Genomic DNA, 22,950 nt, shown 5'->3' on the forward strand with positions numbered 1-22,950 from the left:
ATGTTAGCGTAGAGACGAAAAAAATATGCTTATCGAAGGAAATAAAGATTTCGAGGTGGACGAGCACGAGCCGACGTCAAAACATCGCTCACTCCGAGCGCTCGTCTAGGCTCGGCCCCCTTTTGGTTGCGCTGGCAATCGATCATCCTCTCATCGTTCCTAGTTCGGATCCTTTCGGACTCCAACACAGATCACGATCTGAGGCATTTGTATCTACCATCGCATACGATAAGTCGGTGCTAGAAGAATAAAATATGATAGAAACACTTCACCGAGCTGGATAACTCTATGGGTCTGTCGTCCTGGTGAAAGAAGGCACTACGCTTCGCTGGTCATTGAAGGGACTAGAATATCATGTTCCAGAGACGATCAGAGATTGCTATCTGCTGTCACAATTTCCAGATCTGAAGGGGAAGGCACCGACGAGAATACCCTGATCCACCAATCGACCCTACAGCTTCACGGGTTCATCATCGACCACTTTGCGAATGTGGTGTCCCTTCCGCCGCTTGAGTTCTTCAATTCTGTCTGAGGGTATCGGATATTTGATGGAGATGCGAGCATGCCCCCTGGATTTTCATTGAAATTACTTCCGGCTGGCCACACTAAAACAGGAAAAATTGAGTGGCGTTAGTAAGTATAGCTCACCGACCTTGGCGGACATTCATGTGCTATCACGGAAGACCCGAAGTTCCCAAAGTGAGTATATATTTATGAACCATTTTAATTAAGAAAGTGGCGGCAAGCTTTGGTCAATCTGGCCAAAGATTGGGTCATGGTCTTTGGAGATTGACCTTAATTACATGACAAATGTATTTCAGCTCAGCGGTGCCGGTGATCGATGACCAGAGCTCGGTGCTGTTTACGTACCTCCGTGATTGCGACTGATAATCGATAATGGTCCAGCCTACAGGCAAATCAGAAATTACTATCCGCAGGCAAAAGTGACATGTCTCCCAGGCGCGTTGGTCTCCTCTAAGCAGACCATAGGAGGAAGATATTCGTTCTTCCTTTTTAGGAGGGGCGCCAACTTTTCATGCAAGGGACTACCCCAGGATTCTTCTATTCACTAGCCCAAAGCTGTAGCTGTCGAGAAGTGTTGGAGCGGGGCATATCGACGATGAGGTCGGCTGTCATGCATCGCAAAAACGATGAGTTCTCAATCAAAAGGCTGCAACTGTCACCTTGCTTGCGATACTCCTGCGCTCCGATGACACAGCGCCCGTGTAGTATGTAAGCCATTGGCATGTTCCCATACAAATAGTACTCGGTCAACTCCCGTCCAAAAGCAAACGCATTGTAAGATGAACAAGAACGACCTGTACTGGTGATTAGCAAGTACACCTGATCTCACTCGAGGGACTACCACAGAGATGGGGAATGGATGTGATGCTGTAACGTTTAAACCAGGCGAATCAGTTATTGTCGAACGAGGATACCACTTCCACGAAGTAGTGGGGAGTCCTAGAAATACGTTGAGTAACAGGAACGATGGTCGTATATTCAAGGCATGTGTGCGAGGCAATTTAGGAGAGATATTGAAAGTGAGAAAAATGGCACCGTTAGGAAAGTACAATCAGCAATGCGAATGGCTCAACGTTCAACCTGATTGCTTTTGAGAAGCTACTTTGCTTAGGAGTAGCTATCGCCGTTGCTTATAGAAGCAAACCTAACAGGGGGGACAGAATGCATGAATTGGCAGATCAGCCCTGCTGCACGGCAATGACCGTGATAATGGCACGAAAATGCGACGTTGTGTGCAATGTGGTAAACACTATGCTACTGAGCGCGGACTCAACCAAATGATAGGATGCGAAGAGTAACGGTAAATTCCTTTCTATCAGGGAGTTAAACGTTAATGCACACACAGACAACTTACTGCTGTCACTTACCAGCATCACCCGAACCAACTCAGTGCTTCTGTTGTGCCCCTGGCTGCGCTTTGGAGTAGAAATTATCAACCACCACATACGCGGTAAACGCTACTAGTGCGATCCCAAGCCCTGGAAACATGCTAGAAAACATGGCACGGTTCGTGAACACAGGGTGTTTCCGCCACGCTTCCCTCTTCGCCCATGGGTCACGAAATAAAGGTGGGTTGGACATGACTGAACCGCAGATGAAACTCAAAATGTTATTGAATAATATGTTCAACTTACTTGGATACCCGTTAGAAACTAGGAAACCGTTTGTTTTCGGCTTGTTCAGCTGTGATTCTGAGTCCGCTCAGGATCAGGTGGTCATGTGATTTTCAAGCTTAGGGCCGGTCCATCAAGACTTCGGAAAAATAACAGCTGCCACAGCGCGGGAGAGGCCTTCTTGTCCTTCATTTCCACTGTTCTTCTTGCTTTCTTATTCTCTGTATTGCTACATAGACACTTCTCTGCCATTCGTGCCAAATTATCGCTTCAAATAATGTCTAGCGACGCCTATATGTCTTCAGATGACGACCGACCACTTGGCTCACTCCAAAACGATGGCAAGGCCAACACAGGCAGAGGCAGCGCGAATGGATACGCTAAAGAGGAAGCTAGTGATTCTCCCATGAGCGAGGACGAGGACATGCCTTTAGTTCGTGTACCCCTGTCCATGTGCTGCGTGCGTCGCTGACTATTTTGCGTAGTCCCAAGTTGCAGCTCCAAAATCCGAACCTGTAACTCCAGCAAAGTCTTTGCGGCGCAAGCGAGCTGCTGCACTTGATTCGTCCAGTGAAGATGATGATACCCCTCTTGCTTCTTCTCCGGTGAAGCAATCTGCTACTATACCGATGCCGGGGACATCGAAAGCCTCTACAGCAAACGGCCATAAAACAGTTAAAGCTGAGAGCGATGACAAACGTAGTTCTACCACTGCTAAGAAGAAACGTGCTTCCACCAAGAAAGGTCCCCCACAGAAGAAACTGAAACGCGAGGACCATGATACTTCTGAACCTCCCGCTTCTGAAGACGAGGAGTCCACACCTGTGAAGAAAGATAAGGTGTCAAGGAAACGAAAGCCTAAAGTCAAGGAAGAGACTGATGCGGAGGTGGAGGACGCTGGAAAATTCAAGCCCACAAAAAAGAGAGCTATTTCGAAGAAGGTCAAGGATGGAGCAGACGAATCGGCGACTCCCCAGCCCAAGAAAAAGGGCAAAGTCAAAGATGAAGGGGAAGACGAGGAGGAAGTTTACAAGTGGTGGGAGGCTCAGCAGAATAACGATGGTGAAGTAAAGTGGCAAACGCTAGAGCATAATGGCGTCATCTTTCCTCCACCATACGAACCCTTGCCCTCGAATGTGAAAATGAGGTATAAGGGTACGTGGTCGCCTTATTCATCCTACCGTGACAAGTTTGTTGATTGCATTGTAGGTAAAGAAGTAGATCTGCCATTAGAGTCCGAAGAAGTGGCCGGTTTTTACGCCGCCATGTTGGAAACTGAGCACGCTCAAGATGCCACGTTCAACAAAAACTTCTTCGAAGACTGGTTGAAAGTGCTTCAGGACCATCCTCCTGTAAGTAACATACTTCGGGTGCCTCTGCCCTACTCAACCATGAACCAGCGCAATAAGATCAAGATCATAAAATTTGAGGATTGTGATTTTCGGCCCATGTTCGAACACTTTGAAGCGGAGAAAGCTAAAAAGAAGGCTCTCAGCACCGCAGAGAAGAAAGAGCTCAAGAAGCAGAAAGACGCATTCGAAGAGAAATATGTCACATGTCTCCTTGACGGTCGCAAGGAGAAGGTAGGCAACTTCAGGGTTGAACCTCCTGGCTTGTTCAGGGGTCGAGGCGATCACCCGAAGAAGGGCGCGTTGAAGGTAGGCCCTTAGCACTTGGATCTGGAACAAATCCAAAACTTGCTCACGTCCTGGTAGTTCCGTGTACGCCCGGACGATATCACCATCAATATTGGTGAAGGAACGCCTATCCCTGTACCCAATATGCCCGGACAATGGAAAGCCATAGTGCACGACCAAACTGTCACCTGGCTGGCCAATTGGGTCGAGAATGTCAACGGCAATTACAAATATGTCTTCCTAGCTGCAGGCAGCTCCCTCAAGGGTCAGAGCGACATGCAAAAGTTCGAGAAAGCCCGTGAATTGAAGGTGCAATCGACTGCTGACTCCGATGCTCCATCGACTGACATTTCTCCAGAACCACGTGGACCGCATTCGCAAAGACTACTCTGCCGATCTGCGCAGCAAAGTTATGGCAGATAGGCAGCGTGCGACGGCAATGTACTTCATTGATAAGCTTGCTCTTCGAGCCGGAAATGAAAAGGGTGAAGATGAGGCCGACACCGTGGGCTGCTGCTCTCTGCGGTGCGAACACGTCACGTTAGAAGCGCCGGATTTCCTCATCTTTGATTTCCTGGGTAAGGACTCGATCCGGTACTACAATCGAGTCTCTGTGGATCCCCAGGTTTTCAAGAATATCAAGCTATTCAAGGACAACAAAGAGGATAGTGACAACCTCTTTGACCGCGTCAATGTGACACAGCACCCTTCAAAATCTTAAACATTCTGCTGACGGTTCTCTCCTAGACATCGCTCCTTAATAAGCACCTGGCATCGTATATGAAAGGACTGACTGCAAAGGTTTTTCGTACTTACAATGCATCCATCACGTTTCAACAGCAGTTGGATGAAGGAACGCCGGCGAATGCCACTATCCAAGAGAAGCTGAATGCATATAATCATGCAAATCGTATGGTGGCCATCCTTTGTAACCATCAACGTAGCGCACCGAAGACTCACGAACAGTCGATGGGCAAGATGCGCGATAGGGTTCGTTTACTCCTTGTGATGCGATCCGTGACTGACAGTGCCAATAGCTTCGTTCCTTAAAGTATGATCGAATGAAGCTTCGTCATGTTCTCTTCAACATGGATCCCAAATTCAAGAAGCAGAAGCAGTACGCCGATGACGAGTCTGATTTAGATGACGACTGGATAGAAGACCACGAGAAATCCCTTAAGAATAAGGAAATAGAGAAGGCGGAGAAGAAATTCGCCAAGGATAACGAGAAGCTTGTTCAGGAAGGCAATGAACCTCAGCCCGACTCAGCCCTGCAGGAGAAGATTGAGGCCGCTGAAGCCGAATACAAGAGGGTTGCAAAGGAACGCGGCACAGGGAAAGCCAAACTTAAGAGGGATCGTCCTCCCGAGAAGATTGAGGAAGCTGTCCAGAAGTTGGACGAGAAGATAAAGACCTTCAAGCTTCAAATGGACGATCGGGAGGCCGGTAAAGAGGTTGCTCTTGGTACAAGGTATGTCGCGCTCACGCTCAGGTAACACATTCTCACTGTGTCTCCTTCAGTAAAATTAATTACCTGGACCCTCGGTGAGTTTCCAGCTCTATCATAAACCATGGACAGTGACTCATTCTGTCATCTAGGATAACGGCTGCATGGTGCAGTGTCCACAATGTACCGATCGAAAAGATCTTCTCAAAGACACTTCTCGTTAAATGTGAGCTTATGTGGAGAGTATTTCATAGCAATTTATACTGACGCTGATTTCAGTTCCCTGGGCTATGGAAGTCGACGACGCCTGGAAATTCTAGCCTATGCTTTACGGCTAGACCTCAGTGTATTTTGGCTTTACGAAGGGTTTTGGGACTGCTATCATTATTCCCTAGAGATTCAATCTAGGCTTAACCCTGCCCCCTTCTTATGGGAGGTACATACCTAAGTAATAATTGCATTCATAGATTTATGTCGAATAAAAATGAGCGATGTTTGGTTCAGCGTGACACATTCACGTGTTGCATTTGAACTTGAAGTGAGCAGACTGCACGCATCAAACCTTAACTACTACCCTGTCTGCTACCATGAGTAGGTCCTCTGGCACAACAGCGAACCCGCCATTTGTTTTCAGATCTGCTTTCGACGCTCTCACCGTCGATGACGTGGAAGACTTCGAGGACGAACAACAAGAGGAAGAAAACGCCGCAGACACAGGTGACCAGGTCCGTCTTCACCAACTTTTGTGACCTAGCGCCTCCGCAGCTTGCTCATTGAGCCATCTAGCACCGAGCATACGAAGCCGTCGAAATCTCAAATAAAGAAGGCTCAAAAACAAGCTCGCACCGAGAGGCGAAAACAACTCCGAGCCTCCTCAAAGGCAGGTACCGCGGATAATTCGCCTAGACATACACCCTCTCCGGAAGAGTCCATTGCGCGTATGGCCGAGGCAACGGCAGATGTCTCTCCTCTCCCTAATACTGTTTCTGAGTCAAAGCCCACCGCAGAGCCACAACAAGAGCCAGCGCCCCAGCCGCAGGTATTGGAGCCGTCACTTTCGGAGCCTGCTATTAACGGCGATATACAACACGTGAATGTCGCGGAAAGTATGCATTTTGACTTCTGTCCAGTGCTTTATTGACGGAATATCCAGACAACTCCACGCTGCATCCTCTACCGAGCAAGCTGCTAGGCGATGAAGGACAGTCTGTCTCAAAACCTGACGTCGAACAGGCACTCAAAAGTGAACCCGACCCGCAAGAAGTCGAACGCACAAAGAAACGACAAAGCATCCTCACGCGAACATTATGGACGTTCATTATGATCGGAGGTTTCGTTGGTATGCACGCTTCTACTTCCAAAAGAAGGTTATGATCGTATCTGACCATCGCGCAGCTTTGCTACTTATGGGTCATGTTTATATGATCATGCTTGCCATGCTGTGTCAAACGATTGTCTACCGCGAAGTTACTGCTCTGTTCTCACTCAAAAGTCATGCTCCGGAATCTGGCGAGGTAGAAAATAAGGGAAAGAAAGATCCATGGAGCAAGACTCTAAATTGGTACTTCTTTGCCGTCACTAACTATTTTCTATACGGGGAGAGTATCATCTACTACTTCAAGGTACGGGATAATTTTGGTCGTAATTACTATGTGCTAAATTGGGGGTCAGCATGTTATATTTTCGGACGGTCAACTACTTCCTTTCGCTACCAATCACAGAATTATCAGCTTTACGCTTTATACCATCGGCTTCGTTGGTTTCGTCATGTCTCTTAGACGTGGATTCCTCAAGCAGCAATTCGGCCTCTTCTGCTGGGTTCACATGAGTCTGCTACTGATCGTTGTCTCTGGGTATGGATCTCGTCCGTTTTCAGACCCCATCCTGAAGGGAATCTTGCAGTCACTTCATCGTTAATAATATCCTCGAGGGCATGATTTGGTTCTGGGTCCCCGCCTCGTTGGTTATTTGCAATGATATCTTTGCATATGTGTGGGGCATGTCCGTGGGGCGCACACCCTTGATCAAGCTCTCGCCGAAGAAAACTGTCGAAGGGTTTGTGGGTGCCTTCTGGAGTACCCTCCTGTTCAGTGTGTTCTGGGGCTCGTACTTCATGCGCTTCAACTACATGATTTGCCCTGTGCATGATCTTGGAGTCTCCGCCTGGAGTAATGTCCAGTGCACGCCCAACCCTGTGTTTGTCTGGAAGGTCTGGCAAATTTGGTCGCCTCTCGCGGCATTTCTTTCGCGGCTCGTGAGTGAAAATTAAAGTTGTTTTGTGCAACCGCTCAGAGTTGCCATTAGCTCGGAAAATCAGTGACCGTGATTCCCTATGCACCATACCAACTGCATCTCCTGGTCTTTGCAGTTTTCGCATCACTGGTGGCACCGTTTGGAGGTTTCTTCGCATCTGGTTTCAAGCGCGCCTTCAACATAAAGGATTTTGGCCACAGCATCCCTGGTCATGGAGGCATGACCGATCGCATGGACTGCCAGTGAGTTCTAAATCTCGAATGCACCTTATCAAGACACTCATATCATTCCTAGATTCCTCATGGGCGTCTTTACCTACGTCTATTATAGTAGTCTCATTCGAGAACACCACGTCAGCGTGGGTTCTATCTTGCAGATGATCGTTAGCGGGCTTACCGTTAACGAGCAGTTGGAGTTGATGAAGGACCTCAGGAAGTACATGCAAGGTCAAGGTATCACGATAGTATGAGCTGGCATGATTATGCGCCCATTTATGACTGGACAAGACTCATTACGATTAACACATTTTAATTCACAATTTCCTGTGGAAAATGTTTTTGAAATGACATGCATCTGAATATCAGGCGAATGATGACGACGCCTGCCATATAACATTGTCCAACGCTGTATCGTGGTAGATTACGAGACCCGAGGATCGTGCGGTGTAACCCTATGACATAGTGGTTTCGGCTTTTCATTGGCGTGCGGCATGTGCGACACAGGCATAATCATAGGTAATGCGATAACATGAATGACAGGGACAAGATGATGATGCTTATGACCGGGGTTTTTCCTGCGAAAATGATGAGTACCATGATAACAATATAATTTTGATTAAACTGACCTTCTTCTCTTTCCACAATGCGAGAAGACCGACCCCTGAGACCTTCACTACTTTGAAGCGCACACCAGGAATATCACCCTTGGCCTTACCACTACGACCGAAACCAGAGATGAGAACTTCATCGTTCTCATCGACGAAGTTTAAGCAACCGTCATTCTGTGTCAATGCATTAGTTAACTCGCGACAAGCAGATATGAAAGCACACACAGGCACGAAAGCCGTGACCTTTTTGCCGTTCTTAATAAGTTGTACACGGACACATTTACGAATGGCAGAGTTGGGTTGTTTGGCCTCGACACCGACTTTCTCGAGGACGATGCCCTTTGCATGTGATGATCCTCCAGTAGGGGAGGTTTTGTAAACGTTACCGAGGGCGCGCTTCTTATACGCCTTATCCGCCTATTGAGAAAAGTATACAGTCTCAGATGTGTGATGTCCAAGAGATTATGAGCACGAACCCATCGGTTTACACGGCGGTCATTGCGAAGCTTGCGAGCGGCTTGAAGTCCACGAGGTTTGTTGGCTGATAGAAGAGTGTATTAGTACATGGTTATTCCACTAGTGATCATAACGAGAGCGACATACAGCCCATTCTTGAAGTCGACGAGGACGGCGAGGATAACTTTCCACTTGTGCTGGGGACCAGCTCGGCATCATCCCGAAACCTTAATTATAACTGTTACAGTTTATCAGCCACAGCATGGCTCATGATCACGTGATGGTATTTTGTTGATTACGTGAGCGTGGATAGCCAAATATTAATATTAATATAATAATTCATTCCAACGTAGTGCGGCTTAGCTAGTACGTATACTAGTACTAGTCGTCTCGAACCAGGAACGACTAACTCAAACAAGACGTTTAAATCATGGTTAATGCAGCACTACCACATATTTAAGTCTCCTACTACTCGTGGGTGCCCGTACTACCCGTGCGGGGGAACCAACCAACCACAACCACAGGTACCCGTGACCCGTACCACCCGACCCACGATTCACCCGCGGGTGTTGCCTGGGCGTGCACATGTCATGCCCTAAATTAATACCCCCCAGTGTTATGCCCTCCCTGACATTGTCGTGTAACACTCAAGTACTGATGCTTATCGTTCTTAATATTATCTTGATTCCCACAAACTTGTCATATGGTCCAGTGCTGGTATTCTTCCGAGTCTCTATTCTGAGAATGCTATATGTTCGGCCCATTCACTGATGATGGATTCAATATCCCTCGCTCCTAACCATGTCTCAGGTCGCTGAAATCCAATACTACCACCACGGGCGTTTCCGTGTTGCAGGTGGTGTGCTGCCTGATGCCATCACTGCATACCAGACATTCGGCGACCCAAAGAATCCCGTTATCGTGTTTCCTACGTGTTATGGAGGAAAGCTTGACAGTGAGTCTTCCAAAGTGCTTCCCTTATGATGGCTGGAACTTGAATTAGCAAATGGACTATTAGGTCAAAGCTACATGGTAGGGGAAGACAAGGGTAATGCCATGTAGCTTAATTTTGTTTTCCAACTGACGCCGGCGATAGGTTTTGGATCCACGTAAATACTATGTAGTGACCTTTGCCTTATTTTCCAATGGAGAGGTAGGCTACATGATGTAAAGATGGCGCGATCATGCTCAACTCACCTGTTGCTTTAGTCTTCTTCACCCTCTAACACAGTGAGTTTCCTGAGAGTACTGTCTGGCACAAGAATTCACAATGACGGTAGCCTGCGCCATACAACGGTCCCTACTTCCCTACAATCACATACGAAGACAATGTGTGAGTTTGTTCCATCTTAGATTGTCGAAGTTGCCGACATAGTTCAGCCGGGCACAGTACACTGTGCTCACCCAGAAGCTTGGTGTCAAGAAGGTGTTCTGCGTGATTGGATTTTCAATGGGCGCACAGCAGGTAAACATGTTCGTAGAGAGTAGCGATGGTTTTGCTGAAGCATTGCAGGCATACTATTGGTCTGTCATGTATCCCGACTTCCTTGAAAGGTATGTTTTGACGACTGTGAGCAACTCTTTTTCTAACTACGGTCAAGATACATCCCCATCTGTGGATCTGCTCGAACTAGCCCTCACAATCAATGGTACTTTTAGACACCAGTTACATTTGTGTCTGTGTTGATCCGACCACAGCTTCCTAGAAGGTCCTAAAGCCGCTCTTTCAGCCTCAAAAGACTTCCGAGATGGCCACTACAAGAGCACTCCTCAGCACGGTATCCGGGCATTTGGCCGTGCATACAGCGCATGGGCATATAGCCAGGCGGTGAGCTTCCGCACCTCTAGCTGATTGTTATACTGAAATTACTGCAGTGGTTTGCCAAGAAAGGTTATCTCTTCGATGGAAAGTACGCCGTTTACTGTATTCCGCTCTCTGTTTTCTCAATAGGACCACTAGATACACGAACCTCAACGACTTCTTAAGAGAGGACTGGGAAGGCGGTTTTCTAGAAGGGTGGGACGCCAACGATTTATTGACACTCTTGAAAACATGGCAGATTGGGGATGTTTCTCTCGTCCGTGGCGAAAGTTACCTCGCGGACTGTCTAGGAGCGATCAAGGCCAGAGGTCTGATCATGCCTTGTAAGAAAGACCTGTACTTTCCTGTGAGTCCTTTCAACTTTGTTGCTTGGGTTTGGGTTGATGGCTCCTTGGATAGCCGGAGGACAGTCAGAATGAGATGAAATTCTTGAATAACGCAAAGCTAGTCATTATCGATTCTGAGTGGGGCCATATGGGTGAGTTTGTTGGGCTTGATTTGCTTTGAACTGTCCCTTGCTGATATGCTGTAGCTGGAGGGGGGTCAAATGTTCGTGATGATGAGTTCATCCAAGCAGAGGTTAAGAAATTTTTGGAAGCACCTTGAGTTCTACTTCAGAAATCATCTCCAAAGCCGTGCATGTGAATAAAGTGTGTAATTTAGTCCACATTGTATCTCCAACTGTAAAATGATCTCGAATGTTTGTTTATAAGTATTGCAAACAAGATAACGGCCACCCATCCATCGAAATAATGCACTCACATGCCACAGAAACAAGTTATGGGCGAGTACTCTTGGTCGCCGTTCACACCAAACGTCAATGCCGAGGAACTTCAAATAACATTATTTATAGTTTCAGGTGGCTCGTGACCATATGATCTATTACCCAGCTCAGCCATTTATCGGCACTCATGGTGTTTGTCGGACCGTCTGTATGAGTCCATACACGCGTGCCATAAAAGCATGCGGTCGTTGTACGGATAGTATCTCTCCCCCCTCAAGCCCACCCTCATGCAGACACCAACCCAGTATTACCACCACGGCCGCTTCAAAGTAGCAGGAGGAATACTCCCCGATGCCGTGACCGCATACCGGACATACGGAGACCCAAGCAACGACAGAGTGATTGTTTTCCCGACATGTTATGGGGCAAAACTCGCCCTTGGGAGTATGTTTTGTTGGCTGCGAACATGAAGGCAGTTGTTCATCTAATCACACACAGGTCAAGACTATCTCGTTGGGGAAGGCAAGGTACGTATATTCATGTAGAGGAATGCGCGGTCTTCATGATTTGACAACAGGCCCTTGACCCAAATAAATACTTCGTGGTGACATTCGCGCTTTTCTGTAATGGAGAGGTGCGCTACCTTCTGCTCTGTCGTTTCACTGACTGAATGAGTCTAGTCGTCTTCTCCTTCTAACACGGTTAGTTTCTTTCATTGCACATTTTACCCCCTTCCTGACAACCCCTTAGCCTGCACCTTATGGTGGCCCGTACTTCCCATTCGTTTCTTACGAAGATAACATGTAAGTTATGAAATGACTTGCAAGTAGAATACGGGCTAACATCAACAAGTCGTGCTCAGCACGCAGTTTTGACAAAGCACCTTGGAGTGCGCAAGGTCTTCTGCGTGGTTGGATTCTCTATGGGCGGACAACAGGTAATTCGCCTCGTTAGGATATCATATGCACTCTCTTAGGTCCTATCCCAAGGCGTATCACTGGCCAGTCGTCTTCCCTGACTTCGTAGAGCGATTTGTTTCTATATGTTCGTCTGCTCGCACAAGTCCCCATAACCAATGGTGAGTCCTTGTCTGGACTTGTTTGGTCCCGCGTATGACTTGCGTTCTAGCTTCCTGGAAGGGCCCAAAGCAGCGATGTTAGCAAGCAAAGATTTTGCCGACGGTCATTATCAGAGCACTCCTCACCATGGAATCCGTGCTTTTGGTCGAGTTTACAGCGCGTGGGCCTATGGGCAAACTGTGAGTTGCCTCACGATGAAAGATCAGGATAATACAACTTTTATAGTGGTTCCGGGAGTACAAGTACTTGATGGACGGAGAGTAAGCTATGTCGCGATACATTTTCATGATCTTTCTTTATGGAACTTTGCGAACAGGTACCCGGACTTGAACTCGTTCCTCAGGGAGCGATGGGAAGGAGGATATGTCAATAACTGGGATGCAAATGACATGATCGCACTTCTGAACACATGGCAGAAGGGAGACATTTCCATCGTTCGTGATGGCGGAGACTATGAGAAGGCTCTGAAGAGCATCAAAGCAAAGGGACTTATTATGCCTTCGAAGACGGATCTTTACTTTCCGGTCAGTCCCCCACCAAGCAACCACGAGTCGACTACTGACACCATCAAAGCCGGAGGATAGCGAAACGGAAGTGTCGCACCTCAGAGATGCTAAATTGCATGTGATTCCATCGATCTGGGGTCATGTTGCAGGGGGTAGTGCTAACCCGCCAGATGTCGCCTTCATAACAGAGAAGATCACGGAGTTTTTGCAAGTGCCTTGATGGCGAGATGTCAATTGTACCTGTATTGCTCTCCAGAAGCTGATTTTAAAGGGATTGTGTAGGTTGAGATATTTGGTGCAAAGGAATATTTCTGAACTGAACATCTGACTCCATAACTGAGACGATGGTTTGCTCGTGTCGTCGTTGAATGATGGCTCGTAAGTTGAAAAGAAGGCGGGAGGATAAAACGCTGTGAAACACCGCCTGGAGTCTGAGTAGTATAGTTAAACGCATTCAGAGTATTCGAGGGTGAAACATACGTGTTGATAGACTCCGCATATTCCGACTCCACCAAAAGATTAGCAAAACCTAATTGAAAAGGGCATGTCTTACCGGAAGGAACCCTATAACTACGATGTTGGCCATTGATATTGCTTATGCAGTTATATATTGAGTATCATCCCAAATCCAACGACGAGATTTGCTCACCTAGTATACACAGAACATAGACTATACCATCCCAGTACAGATGCGTAAGGAGACGGTTCCCCTGTCGTCGTCGGTGGTGCCAGGCTTGAAAAACATTGAGGGATAGTATGACTATGTGTAGGGTTGGCTTTAGTAACTCTACAGAAAGAAAGAAATTTGACCTGTCTCAAAAAGAGCCAGCAGGGCGTAGTTAATTGCGTATATTGCGATTCTTTGAGTTTGATAACAGCCAGAAGTTCCTAGTGGGGGATCCTGGTCTACACGATAACCACGTTGGACTAGAGATTCGCCAAGGAGGGTTGTAATGAAACGTACATCTGAACAAGGATGAAGCACTGGCACCGACCACCCCACATCCTGCGATGCAGCCCTGCAAGATGTCTTGATTGAGATAGATATTCCCGATTATGGGCATGATTTTACCAGTGCGAGTAGCAGCAGGAAAACAAGTAACACTCTGTTTCTTCCCCATAATGTGTACGTCCTAACGAAAAGAAGTGCTGGATATCCGGTGAGAATTATACTCAAACAATGCGGAGGGGGTATCCATTACATTCTGCGGCAACGGTGCCAAGTATGTTAAGCCCTTTGTATTGTAAATCATAATTATAAGGTGGAAGATGCAGATATCAGGGATGGGAGGGGTACTCACATGAGGAGACTTGGTAGAGCGATAAGCACTAGCATAAAGCTTCTATGAATGCAATATAGCCTATCTCCGATATTGATACTCACAAGCTGTGGTGATGTGGGTCCAAGGGTATCTTTATCGTCAATTGAGCAATGCAACGATGTAAATACAACGGACACGTACAGATCAAGTCTACTGGGACGTCAACAAAAGGCATGTATCGAGCCACCGCGAAAATGATGCGAATAAAATCCCACTTTCTCCCCCAAGTGAGGTTGATCTAGTAATCTGTGTCAATCGAAACTTCGATAGCATACTAAGCGCATGGAGGACGCGCCTCGGCTTCTAGTTTGATACAGTAGTCAAAGACCTGCCACTGATGTCAGCGATTAGTTCTGGTTCATATGCTCAATTTCCTACCAAGACCGCCAACCCTACCACTTTCATAATTGCGTGTTAGAAAGGCGGCAGTATTATAGGAGTTCTGTGTTACGTACTCTTAAAATACTGATTCATGATGACTGAAATGTTCGTCTAGTAGCAAATTGAAAAGACTTACCTTGACAGCCTGAAGACGTAGTGCAATCTCAAGTGGGGAGGTCATGTCGAGTTAGAATAGACGAAGATCGGAAGGGAGTGGATGCTTGCGGGTATTTATTGACGACCCAGGTCCCGGGATATCACTGTTGATCCGATGATGCGTTTCGTCAAACGATGCGACCTGCCTTAGTAACCTGTCCCCAAGAAAGATATCAGTGATGCGGGTTGTCCGGAGATCAATGAAATGATTGTGGTTAAGTTGTGACTCCTCTTGAACAACGAATTATAGTATTTTCGTTCGTTCAACGAGGGACGCGCTACCGTGACAATAAATAGTAAATAGACCATGTGGCCCGCAATACTTGCGTATGCATGATTGATATGATGAGAGTCCACAGGATAAAGGTGTAGCTTCGACAATATGTTATTTAGCCAGCTGACCAGTGCAATGATTGATCAATATATGATGGATTCCATTTTGCACACTCAAGACTCACCGCCTTTCTGATTGGTACGTCACACATTTCTAAATGCGTCGCCGGACTATGACCTTTCACGCGGAGTCGTTGATACAATGACTAGCAGACTACCGTGACTCGCTTGGCGATCACACTACCTGAGCTCAACAGTACTGTCTTGTCATTTTAGTATGCCCTATCCCTATTACCTAACCAGCTGCTCGTATTTCTACTTATCTCTGTCAAATAAACGACGTTCGGAATCTTCGGACCAGGACGAAATGTCTGGCGGTAGAGCCGGAGAGCCTCCGAGTAGTAGCTGGCTATGCTGCTCATGGAAAAATAGCGTTGCAATAGACTTCGACAGAACCTGAGTGAGAGGAGGACTGAGATGTGATTGACCGTGAGATGTGTGCGCTGGGATGGTAGGAGAGTATGAATTGCAGTCCACGAGATAAAGAGAATGTACTGGTGATGGGTAGTAGTCTTGATTCTTCACGTACGTGTCACTCCGAACTGTGGAAATGGCGTATTCTGCAGTGCTGCTGACACCGGGGAGTTGAGTTTGCGCGCCCGACGCAGCCTGTCCGAGTCGTTTCGGCCTTCCACTGTTCTCTGGAGAGTGCGAGTTTCGCAGATCCTACTCTGGTGTTGAGATTATATCATATCTGACGTCCCCGCGCTCATTAATATTTGTCTAGGGTGTGCTCTGCTACAGCCTGAGCACAGGATGATGCCATCATGATGGTGGAACAAGATTTCAAAAGTATGTACGTAAATTTGACATAACAATTTAAATATTTTATCAACACGATCCCGTCACGTGACTGCCAGTGTCGTGTCCTCATAGTATTAGTATCTTGCTACTTACACCACTCCCTAACGCCCCAACACCCCGAAGCGCTCTTTTTCGCCATGAGAGGCACTAGAGCTAGCTGTCTCCTGGGAAGCGCAATACTTGCTTTACTTCCCTCAGCTGCTAACGCGTTTTATCTTCCTGGTGCAGCACCCCACAACTATGTGCTGCGCGATCCTGTCGATGTGTATGTCAATGCGCTCACTCCCATGCTCGCTGGAAGTGACAATTCAAAGCTGGTATGTGTTCGCTATGATGTTATTATTGGACTGCGCTTACTACTCTTCAGAAATCCCTCATAAACTGTGAGAAGCTCGCCTATGGATTGCAATTAGCAACAAACATTGACGCACCACAGACGACTACTACAATCCTCAATTTCACTTCTGCGCACCTGACGGAGGTGCCAAGGGTCAGCCCGAGTCATTAGGATCGATACTATTCGGTGACCGAATATTCTCATCTCCGTATGATGTAGGTTGTCATGGCCGGATAACTATATATGCAGACTCAAACCGCTTCAACAGATCAAAATGCTGGAGGCTAATGGTACTTGCCAAATGCTATGTACCGCCGAGATACCTGGAGAAGATGCTCAATTCATCAATGGACGAATCCGTGAGGAATATGCTCTCAACTGGCTGGTGGATGGTCTGCCGGCTGCAGAAATGAAGAGAGACACGAAGACTGGGGACCTTTTCTTTGATATGGGATTCAACCTCGGGAATAATGATGACGATGTTCCCTACCTAAACAACCATTATGAGATTGTTCTGAGGTATGCCTGCCTGCCTATCAGTACTGAAGTTCATCAAACTCATTGCATCGCTCAGATATCACGAGCCATCACCTGGAGTTTACCGCGTCGTTGGAGTCCTGGTATGGCCATCTAGGTGCGCGAAAATTCTTGTGTATCATTTACTTTTGCTTACATCCTTGTTGCAGCCGCGGCGGTTCTCAAGAAGATGAAAGTATGCCGAACTGTGATAGTGAAGTTCCAAAGTTGGGCCTGTCTGAGACTGAAATAAACAACATACGTTATACCTACCGAGTAACTTGGGACGTAAGTCTGTTATGAAGGTACTGGTCCCAGCGAGTATCTGACTAACATCCTGCGTTAAGGAATCTGACACACCATGGGTACGTTTGACGGGCAAGACATGCGTTGAGCCTTCCTTATCATTCATAGGCCACTCGATGGGACAACTATCTCCATATTTTTGACCCCCGGATACATTGGTTCAGCCTCATCAATTCAATCGTCATTGTTGTCTTCCTTTGCGTCATGGTAGCCATGATTCTGTGGCGCACTGTCTCCAGAGACGTAATTATTTGGTAGCTTCACTAACATAATCCAAGCTGACGTCCATGCAGATTTCACGATACAATGCCATTGATCTTAGTGTGGGTAATTAACACTTTATACGTGGTTGTTCTGACACCAAACGAAATGCAGGAAGATGTTCAAGAAGACTGGGGCTGGAAACTTGTACACGGAGAAGTTTTCCGCGCGCCCAGTTATCCAATGGTGCTCTCCGTTATGGTAGGAAACGGTGCTCAGTTGTGCGCCATGTGCGCTGTTACCCTTGGTAGCTCCTTTAGTCTTAGAGCCCTCCGTTTACTGACTAAAATCAACTCCAAATAGTCTTCGCATTGCTGGGTTTCCTCTCACCTTCAAACCGGGGTTCTCTTGCTACTGTCATGATGGTGTGCTGGACCCTTTTTGGAGGGTGAGTCGTTTCTTCGTACCGAAGCGCTCAGCTGCTTATGCAGAGATATTAGGATAGGAGGTTATTATTCAAGTAGAATATATGCATCACTTGGTGGCGTTGATAACAGAAAGAATGCATTCCTCACAGCCACCATTCTCCCGACGTGAGCCCCCTCGTCTGCAGCCTCACTCTGATTACTCATTGGCTGACCCCGTTCACTAGGTTGGTGTTCATAGTGATCTTTTTGTTGGACTTTTTCCTTCTCGTTGCTGGTTCCTCAGGGGCCGTTCCATTCTGTAAGTTCGAGCAATCGTGTCGGCGACCTTGGAGCTCACCTGGTCTTCACCCGCACTAGCCACTATGCTCTTGATCGTCGTCCTCTGGTTTGGGATTTCTGCTCCGCTATCTTCGATTGGATCATACATTGGGTCAAGGCAAGGGGTACGTGTATTGCGTGCTTGATGCAATTGAAATTTATTTGGTTTCAGGGCGTGTCACACCCTGTCAGGGTTAATCAAATACCCCGTCAGATCCCACCAGCTCCCAGACACCTTCGACCATGGGTAAGTCTTGGCCAGCAAAGTACACATGATTTTCAACCCTGTTGCAGGCCTCCGCTTTACTTGCAGGGATTCTGCCATTTGGTAAGCATAGCTCACAGTTCAGTTTCTCGTTACTCAACAGCCTTGTCAATGTCGTAGGGGCTGCGTTCGTGGAACTTTACTTCGTCATGTCTAGCCTCTTCGCATCTCGCGCATACTATGCATTTGGTTTCCTTGCGCTAACAGCAGGAGTTGTCGCACTTACCACCGGCACCGTGACAATCTTGTTCATATATTTCAACCTCTGCGCTGAAGAGTACAGGTACGTAGAAGTATGTTTATTGTAATTTGTAATTTGTCATCTCGATTCTCCCTGCAGGTGGCATTGGCGTGCTTTCTTGACTGGCGGTGGAAGTGCATTTTGGATCCTGGCCTATGGACTCTTCTACTGGTTATCCCGACTTTCCCTGCACTCGCTTTCAAGCGTCGCATTATACCTCGGGTATTTGTTCTTGATCTGCCTTTTCGACTTTATCGTCACCGGTAAGGGATGTCTTATGATCATGACAGTAGAACTCAACAATTTCGTCAAGGGACTATTGGATTCCTCGCATCTTATTGGGCTGTGCGGCGCTTGTACAGTGCAATCCGTGTGGACTGAGTACTGGTTGTATAATTTCAATGGACTCCGCGCTCATATAAATCCATTGGATTATGTGGCATGCGCAAAAAATAGTTTCAGTTTCGAGTTTCATGCACAAAGATGGACATGGTCTGATCGAAGACTTAGCACTCATCGGAAGGGTACAGGAATGCCCGGTTCGATGAAGTTCGGATACTTGGTCCCGACTGCGTATAAATACCTACGTTGTACTAGACCACCATCTCCTTCCGCCATGTCGTAGACAGTTGATAAAGCGTCGTTCTCCAGCTTTTGCAGGATCACGCACGCGGCACATACGTATACTGGAGTCGCATTCTTAAAAGGTACCCCTCTCCGGATACATAGTGTGTTTACTCGTATACAGGAGGCATTTCGAGTGTACACGACGTCCGCGTCCTGAAGGCGAGTTCTTGACTAGTAGGCACTTGTTGGCTAATCTTTCGACCATTCGCATGCATGATAATACTGATACGGTTCAAATAACGCTTTCATTATTACACTAATGTACACATGCATGCCGCATCCAACAGCATCCAACTCTCCAATCCGTTTCGATGCATCCACGACACACTTCTTCAAACAACTCTTTACCACACTCGAAACAAATTGCCGACTCCTCGTACTCTGCTCCCACGTTAAAGTTTTTAAACTTGAGCAGGAAGAACTGAACTGATTCAACCTGATGTTGTGTAAGTAATCCGAGTCCGCTTCACTATCACTTTTCTCTGCAGCTCAATATTCGCATCCAAGGAAGACCTGCCACGCCGGTGAGTCATGTGGTTAAATACAGGATGCAAACTACTTATACTCACGCATTTATTCCCGTAATTACAGGCTTTGCATTTATCATCACTGAGACAGAGGAAAGGACAGTGAGCGCTGTCAAGTTCACTGCGAGTGGCAGGTATTGAAGCCGCCGAAACTGATGCTATCAAAGCAACAACGGCGAGGACAAACGAGAAACGCATTATTTGTGAGGATATGATATGGGATCAAGTAAATCTGAAGGGGACAGTAAGAAGACGGCTTGCTTTGTGTGCTGAATATTGTGATCATAGTGAGCCTATAAACCCTTTCGAACAGATGATATATGCGATGCCAGCAGATCGCCACCCATAATCTTGAAGCAAGGTCGGTGCTAGCTCGAATCCGCTATCGGAAACACATCAACGGTTACTTCTGGTTACTTCCATAGCTTTTTCACGATAACGACTAAAATCTTCGGCTACCAACGCATCAACTTGATCACAAAAATGCTCAACCCAATCCGATAAAGCTTGTTTGGCGCGCATCACTGCTGGGTTGTGTACTCTTTAACATCCGGCACCACCTTTCTGCTCGCTGTCCCTATAGGATCACTATGCAGCACACGTCTGCCTATCTGTCGACCCAAACCGACATATAATCTCATATAGTCCGTCACGCTGAACAGTGAAGACAAAGAATCAATTAAAACGGAACTGTATGTGTTCATTGAACATTCCTTCATGTGTGCAATCACCGATCAAAATTTAACATTCCGATGAATCCAATCAGTTTGAAGCTTCGCTTCCGCTGCCACGTCATACACCGTCGAGGTTTTTGGAGACTTTCTTGCTTATCTCTTCCGCTACATGAAGACTTTTATCATAGACGCGCACGCCAACGATCAGACCACAGACCACATCAGCAGTCGCACGGAATTGAACGGGTTGTCTTTGATACCGTGACGTATTTTCGGTTTTCTCGTGCAACATACCTTCAAGGCTTCAACTACAAATTCCAACTAGAGCGTTTCCTTGGACCTTCACTCTCACCTGATTCAGAGAAAGACGTCATGCAAGTGCGGGCATAAAGAAGCGTGATTAGATTGCGGGCTCTGCCACACATCTTGTACACAGTAGTCTGATGCACTGAAACACGGTTGACAACATCCACTGAAAAACGTAGGATCAAAACTTTTTCCATCGAAGTTTAGTGGTCAAATCCACAAACTTCGTGGCATTTACTAACCAGTGATCCGGCAGTAAAAGTTCAGTTACATGTAATCAGACACGATGACATGATGGGCAATACGACTTGGGTCTGACATCTTTGGCATTAAATATTAAATGCTCGATACCAAAAGCTGTGCCACTCCAGCACTCGAATTAATTCATGTTTTTGGCTATAATACTTACTATGAGTACTGTCTGGTCTCGATGTGCCATATGGCGCTTAGTTACACTATCGTCGTGAATGTAACAGTATCAGAGACGATAGTGCACCAGAATGTTCAACGCAGTGCCAGAATCAAATGCTTGTCTTTTCCAGCACGTAAAATCGCTACCTGTCCATCGATCAGGTGACTCCTCTCTAGCTTGAAGTGCACGTCTGGCTGAGGTACATTGTTCAAATATAAACCGTTCCCAATGGCAAGTTGTCGTGCTGCCGCTGAAAAAGTGTTGGTCAACAAATGGTTCAGTAGAACCAGAGAAAGGTGGACGAACACTTTGACGAAGTAAGTCCGAATTTAGCAGCAATGTTTGGGAGCGTGATTCCGAGTAACTCGTCCTCCGTACAGAGAACTAACCGTGGGTCATCGGCGAGAGATTTCACAATATCTTTCGCGTGCAGAGTTGAGTAGTCTGTTCCAAAAAGGACGTTGGTTGCTACCCGTGCAGCCTCTAGGCCTTCCTCTGCAGGACGTGTCAGAGAGCACAAGCGGACAGCAGGCTGGCTCTCACTCTGGTGTATCATCAGTGTCACTTCTTTGGCAAGAAGTGTCTGTGCCAATCGGCGTTCAGGCTGAATTTCATGTTCTCGCACAACAGCGTCTATCTCTTCGACAGGAAGCAGCGTAAACATCTTGAGATACCTCTCAACATCAGCGTCCGTTGTACGCAGGAAGAACTGTCCGAAGAATTGAGCTGATGACCAGTAATAATTACCCAGCATACCTGATAGAAGTCTAGGTAACTTGTGAGTTTTTCGTCAAGCCATATAGCGTTCCCTGCGCTCTTTCCAAACTTCTCGCCTTGTGAGGTTGTTAGCAATGGTGTGGTCAGTGCAAAGCACCCCTCGTCGTGTCCAGTATTTCCTTCGACTTTGTTTATGAGGTCGATGCCGGAAAGAATATTCCCCCACTGGTCTGATCCACCTACTTGAATAGTACACCCCCTTGTGCGAAAAAGTTCGTGGAAGTCATAACCTTGGAGAAGCTGATACGTGAACTCTGTGAACGTGATGCCATTGTGTGCACTCATTCGCAATTTTACACTACATCACATTATCATCGACGAAGGAAATGTAGGAAGGTAAAGCGACGGACCTATCCCTTGCCAGCATATGGTTTACGCGGAAATGAATGCCGGTACCCCCGCAAGAAATCAAGAAGATTCAATTCCTTTAGCCAATCTAGGTTATTGACGACTTGTAGTTGAGTAAAAGTGGTCAGGGAGGGTGCCTTGTCGAGGGCATACTCTGTCGCGCGAGAGAAAAATTGCTGAATAGAATCGGTGAGTTTGACAGTGTTGGATTCAATTTGAGCCTTTTCCGACAGTGAGCGTTCTATCATACGGCCAGAGGGATCTCCGACAAGTCCCGTCGCTCCACCTATCTGAGTATGTTTAGTCAATTTCCAACATAGGAACGCACAAGCTTACAAGTGCTAGCGTGTTATGCCCTCTGATGTGGAAATGGAACAGACAAAGAAGCGGGATAAGGTGGCCTGCATGCAAAGACTTTGCCGTTGGATCTACCCCAGCATAGATGGTCCGTGTTTTCTGCAAATGCTTAGCGAAATCATCTGGGCTGGAACACGTTAATACATCCTCCCACTTTACGAATATGATAGTTCTCACCGCGTCACATCAGCAACGAGTTGGCGGGCATTCAACTCTGACAAAAGGTCTCGTCCTGAATGTAAATATCTATTCCGGGGGATAGCCTTCCACCTGAGGGACATTCGGTGAGCTATACTAGGCCATCTACGAACAGGTTCAAGCATTCTTTCGTGTTCACCATCAATTTTGAAGGAAGCTTCCGAGTCA

General features: G+C 46.9%; 8 protein-coding genes across 8 annotated transcripts; 4 read left to right on the top strand and 4 right to left on the bottom strand.

Annotated features, from left to right (window-relative positions):
* Positions 1 to 1,737: 1,737 nt before the first annotated feature.
* DFJ58DRAFT_41299 (NADH dehydrogenase 1 beta subcomplex subunit 3) lies at positions 1,738 to 2,234 on the bottom strand. The gene is made up of 3 exons (XM_041380280.1): positions 2,160 to 2,234; positions 1,893 to 2,108; positions 1,738 to 1,837 (listed from the first exon to the last, which is right to left on the bottom strand). Exon 2 carries the CDS (start codon positions 2,104 to 2,106, stop codon positions 1,912 to 1,914), a length of 195 nt encoding a protein of 64 aa, XP_041248733.1. The 5' UTR covers positions 2,107 to 2,108; positions 2,160 to 2,234; the 3' UTR covers positions 1,738 to 1,837; positions 1,893 to 1,911.
* On the top strand, positions 2,196 to 5,774 carry DFJ58DRAFT_41307 (DNA topoisomerase I). Its single transcript, XM_041380281.1, has 11 exons — positions 2,196 to 2,571; positions 2,624 to 3,293; positions 3,348 to 3,490; positions 3,539 to 3,796; positions 3,854 to 4,084; positions 4,134 to 4,469; positions 4,523 to 4,765; positions 4,813 to 5,246; positions 5,297 to 5,320; positions 5,375 to 5,448; positions 5,502 to 5,774. The coding sequence occupies exons 1-11, from the start codon at positions 2,416 to 2,418 to the stop codon at positions 5,540 to 5,542; spliced, it is 2,610 nt and encodes an 869-aa protein (XP_041248734.1). The 5' UTR covers positions 2,196 to 2,415; the 3' UTR covers positions 5,543 to 5,774.
* A 388-nt stretch (positions 5,775 to 6,162) lies between these two features.
* Positions 6,163 to 7,944, top strand: DFJ58DRAFT_714006 (phosphatidate cytidylyltransferase; the record flags this gene model as incomplete). The annotated part of the gene is made up of 7 exons (XM_041383970.1): positions 6,163 to 6,328; positions 6,415 to 6,561; positions 6,618 to 6,844; positions 6,894 to 7,075; positions 7,125 to 7,476; positions 7,527 to 7,717; positions 7,770 to 7,944. 7 exons carry the CDS (start codon positions 6,163 to 6,165, stop codon positions 7,942 to 7,944), a joined length of 1,440 nt encoding a protein of 479 aa, XP_041248735.1.
* A 306-nt stretch (positions 7,945 to 8,250) lies between these two features.
* On the bottom strand, positions 8,251 to 8,911 carry DFJ58DRAFT_723039 (ribosomal protein S12/S23; the record flags this gene model as incomplete). Its single annotated transcript, XM_041384943.1, has 5 exons — positions 8,251 to 8,268; positions 8,320 to 8,475; positions 8,527 to 8,718; positions 8,778 to 8,842; positions 8,905 to 8,911. 5 exons carry the CDS (start codon positions 8,909 to 8,911, stop codon positions 8,251 to 8,253), a joined length of 438 nt encoding a protein of 145 aa, XP_041248736.1.
* Positions 8,912 to 9,558: 647 nt separating this feature from the next.
* Positions 9,559 to 13,108, top strand: DFJ58DRAFT_714008 (Alpha/Beta hydrolase protein; the record flags this gene model as incomplete). The annotated part of the gene is made up of 23 exons (XM_041383971.1): positions 9,559 to 9,712; positions 9,776 to 9,789; positions 9,854 to 9,910; positions 9,967 to 9,987; positions 10,038 to 10,090; positions 10,138 to 10,281; positions 10,392 to 10,406; positions 10,456 to 10,585; positions 10,633 to 10,667; positions 10,718 to 10,925; positions 10,979 to 11,057; positions 11,112 to 11,158; positions 11,609 to 11,747; positions 11,802 to 11,830; positions 11,881 to 11,937; positions 11,984 to 12,004; positions 12,054 to 12,106; positions 12,156 to 12,240; positions 12,293 to 12,381; positions 12,432 to 12,561; positions 12,608 to 12,642; positions 12,699 to 12,906; positions 12,956 to 13,108. The coding sequence occupies 23 exons, from the start codon at positions 9,559 to 9,561 to the stop codon at positions 13,106 to 13,108; spliced, it is 1,956 nt and encodes a 651-aa protein (XP_041248737.1).
* DFJ58DRAFT_41426 (uncharacterized protein) lies at positions 13,060 to 14,952 on the bottom strand. The gene is made up of 15 exons (XM_041380284.1): positions 14,728 to 14,952; positions 14,666 to 14,675; positions 14,589 to 14,608; positions 14,506 to 14,538; positions 14,352 to 14,448; positions 14,273 to 14,301; positions 14,190 to 14,217; positions 14,091 to 14,123; positions 13,961 to 14,037; positions 13,853 to 13,907; positions 13,699 to 13,794; positions 13,538 to 13,648; positions 13,442 to 13,482; positions 13,369 to 13,394; positions 13,060 to 13,319 (listed from the first exon to the last, which is right to left on the bottom strand). The coding sequence occupies exons 1-15, from the start codon at positions 14,770 to 14,772 to the stop codon at positions 13,154 to 13,156; spliced, it is 867 nt and encodes a 288-aa protein (XP_041248738.1). The 5' UTR covers positions 14,773 to 14,952; the 3' UTR covers positions 13,060 to 13,153.
* A 1,069-nt stretch (positions 14,953 to 16,021) lies between these two features.
* DFJ58DRAFT_764882 (uncharacterized protein) lies at positions 16,022 to 19,382 on the top strand. The gene is made up of 19 exons (XM_041388719.1): positions 16,022 to 16,261; positions 16,312 to 16,327; positions 16,381 to 16,496; positions 16,550 to 16,800; positions 16,856 to 16,915; positions 16,968 to 17,085; positions 17,145 to 17,162; positions 17,212 to 17,346; positions 17,397 to 17,426; positions 17,479 to 17,611; positions 17,668 to 17,752; positions 17,805 to 17,897; positions 17,957 to 18,030; positions 18,090 to 18,175; positions 18,223 to 18,297; positions 18,345 to 18,378; positions 18,436 to 18,598; positions 18,656 to 18,819; positions 18,870 to 19,382. Exons 1-19 carry the CDS (start codon positions 16,082 to 16,084, stop codon positions 18,935 to 18,937), a joined length of 1,899 nt encoding a protein of 632 aa, XP_041248739.1. The 5' UTR covers positions 16,022 to 16,081; the 3' UTR covers positions 18,938 to 19,382.
* Positions 19,383 to 20,982: 1,600 nt separating this feature from the next.
* Positions 20,983 to 22,932, bottom strand: DFJ58DRAFT_764890 (uncharacterized protein). Its single transcript, XM_041388720.1, has 8 exons — positions 22,762 to 22,932; positions 22,564 to 22,711; positions 22,276 to 22,517; positions 22,230 to 22,235; positions 21,859 to 22,177; positions 21,646 to 21,811; positions 21,409 to 21,597; positions 20,983 to 21,352 (listed from the first exon to the last, which is right to left on the bottom strand). The coding sequence occupies exons 1-8, from the start codon at positions 22,905 to 22,907 to the stop codon at positions 21,195 to 21,197; spliced, it is 1,374 nt and encodes a 457-aa protein (XP_041248740.1). The 5' UTR covers positions 22,908 to 22,932; the 3' UTR covers positions 20,983 to 21,194.
* Positions 22,933 to 22,950: the final 18 nt, after the last annotated feature.

The sequence above is a fragment of the Suillus subalutaceus genome (genome assembly GCF_016647625.1).
Source record: "Suillus subalutaceus strain FC151 chromosome Unknown DFJ58scaffold_11, whole genome shotgun sequence".
NCBI lineage: Eukaryota > Fungi > Basidiomycota > Agaricomycetes > Boletales > Suillaceae > Suillus > Suillus subalutaceus.

Coding starts and splice junctions, on each gene's coding strand:
- DFJ58DRAFT_41426 (XM_041380284.1), bottom strand. CDS start 14,772: ATGACCTCCCCACTTGAGATTGCACTACGTCTTCAGGCTGTCAAG. Junction 13,649..13,698: donor GCTGGCTCTTTTTGAGACAG/GTCAAATTTCTT, acceptor CCCTACACATAG/TCATACTATCCCTCAATGTT. Junction 13,395..13,441: donor TAGTTATAGGGTTCCTTCCG/GTAAGACATGCC, acceptor CTTTTGGTGGAG/TCGGAATATGCGGAGTCTAT.
- DFJ58DRAFT_764882 (XM_041388719.1), top strand. CDS start 16,082: ATGAGAGGCACTAGAGCTAGCTGTCTCCTGGGAAGCGCAATACTTGCT. Junction 16,801..16,855: donor CATTATGAGATTGTTCTGAG/GTATGCCTGCCT, acceptor TGCATCGCTCAG/ATATCACGAGCCATCACCTG. Junction 17,898..17,956: donor ACAGCCACCATTCTCCCGAC/GTGAGCCCCCTC, acceptor CCCGTTCACTAG/GTTGGTGTTCATAGTGATCT.
- DFJ58DRAFT_764890 (XM_041388720.1), bottom strand. CDS start 22,907: ATGCTTGAACCTGTTCGTAGATGGCCTAGTATAGCTCACCGAATGTCC. Junction 22,518..22,563: donor GGCATAACACGCTAGCACTT/GTAAGCTTGTGC, acceptor AAACATACTCAG/ATAGGTGGAGCGACGGGACT. Junction 21,598..21,645: donor GACACTGATGATACACCAGA/GTGAGAGCCAGC, acceptor CACGTCCTGCAG/AGGAAGGCCTAGAGGCTGCA.
- DFJ58DRAFT_41307 (XM_041380281.1), top strand. CDS start 2,416: ATGTCTAGCGACGCCTATATGTCTTCAGATGACGACCGACCACTTGGC. Junction 3,797..3,853: donor CGAAGAAGGGCGCGTTGAAG/GTAGGCCCTTAG, acceptor ACGTCCTGGTAG/TTCCGTGTACGCCCGGACGA. Junction 4,470..4,522: donor ACCTCTTTGACCGCGTCAAT/GTGACACAGCAC, acceptor GTTCTCTCCTAG/ACATCGCTCCTTAATAAGCA.
- DFJ58DRAFT_41299 (XM_041380280.1), bottom strand. CDS start 2,106: ATGTCCAACCCACCTTTATTTCGTGACCCATGGGCGAAGAGGGAAGCG.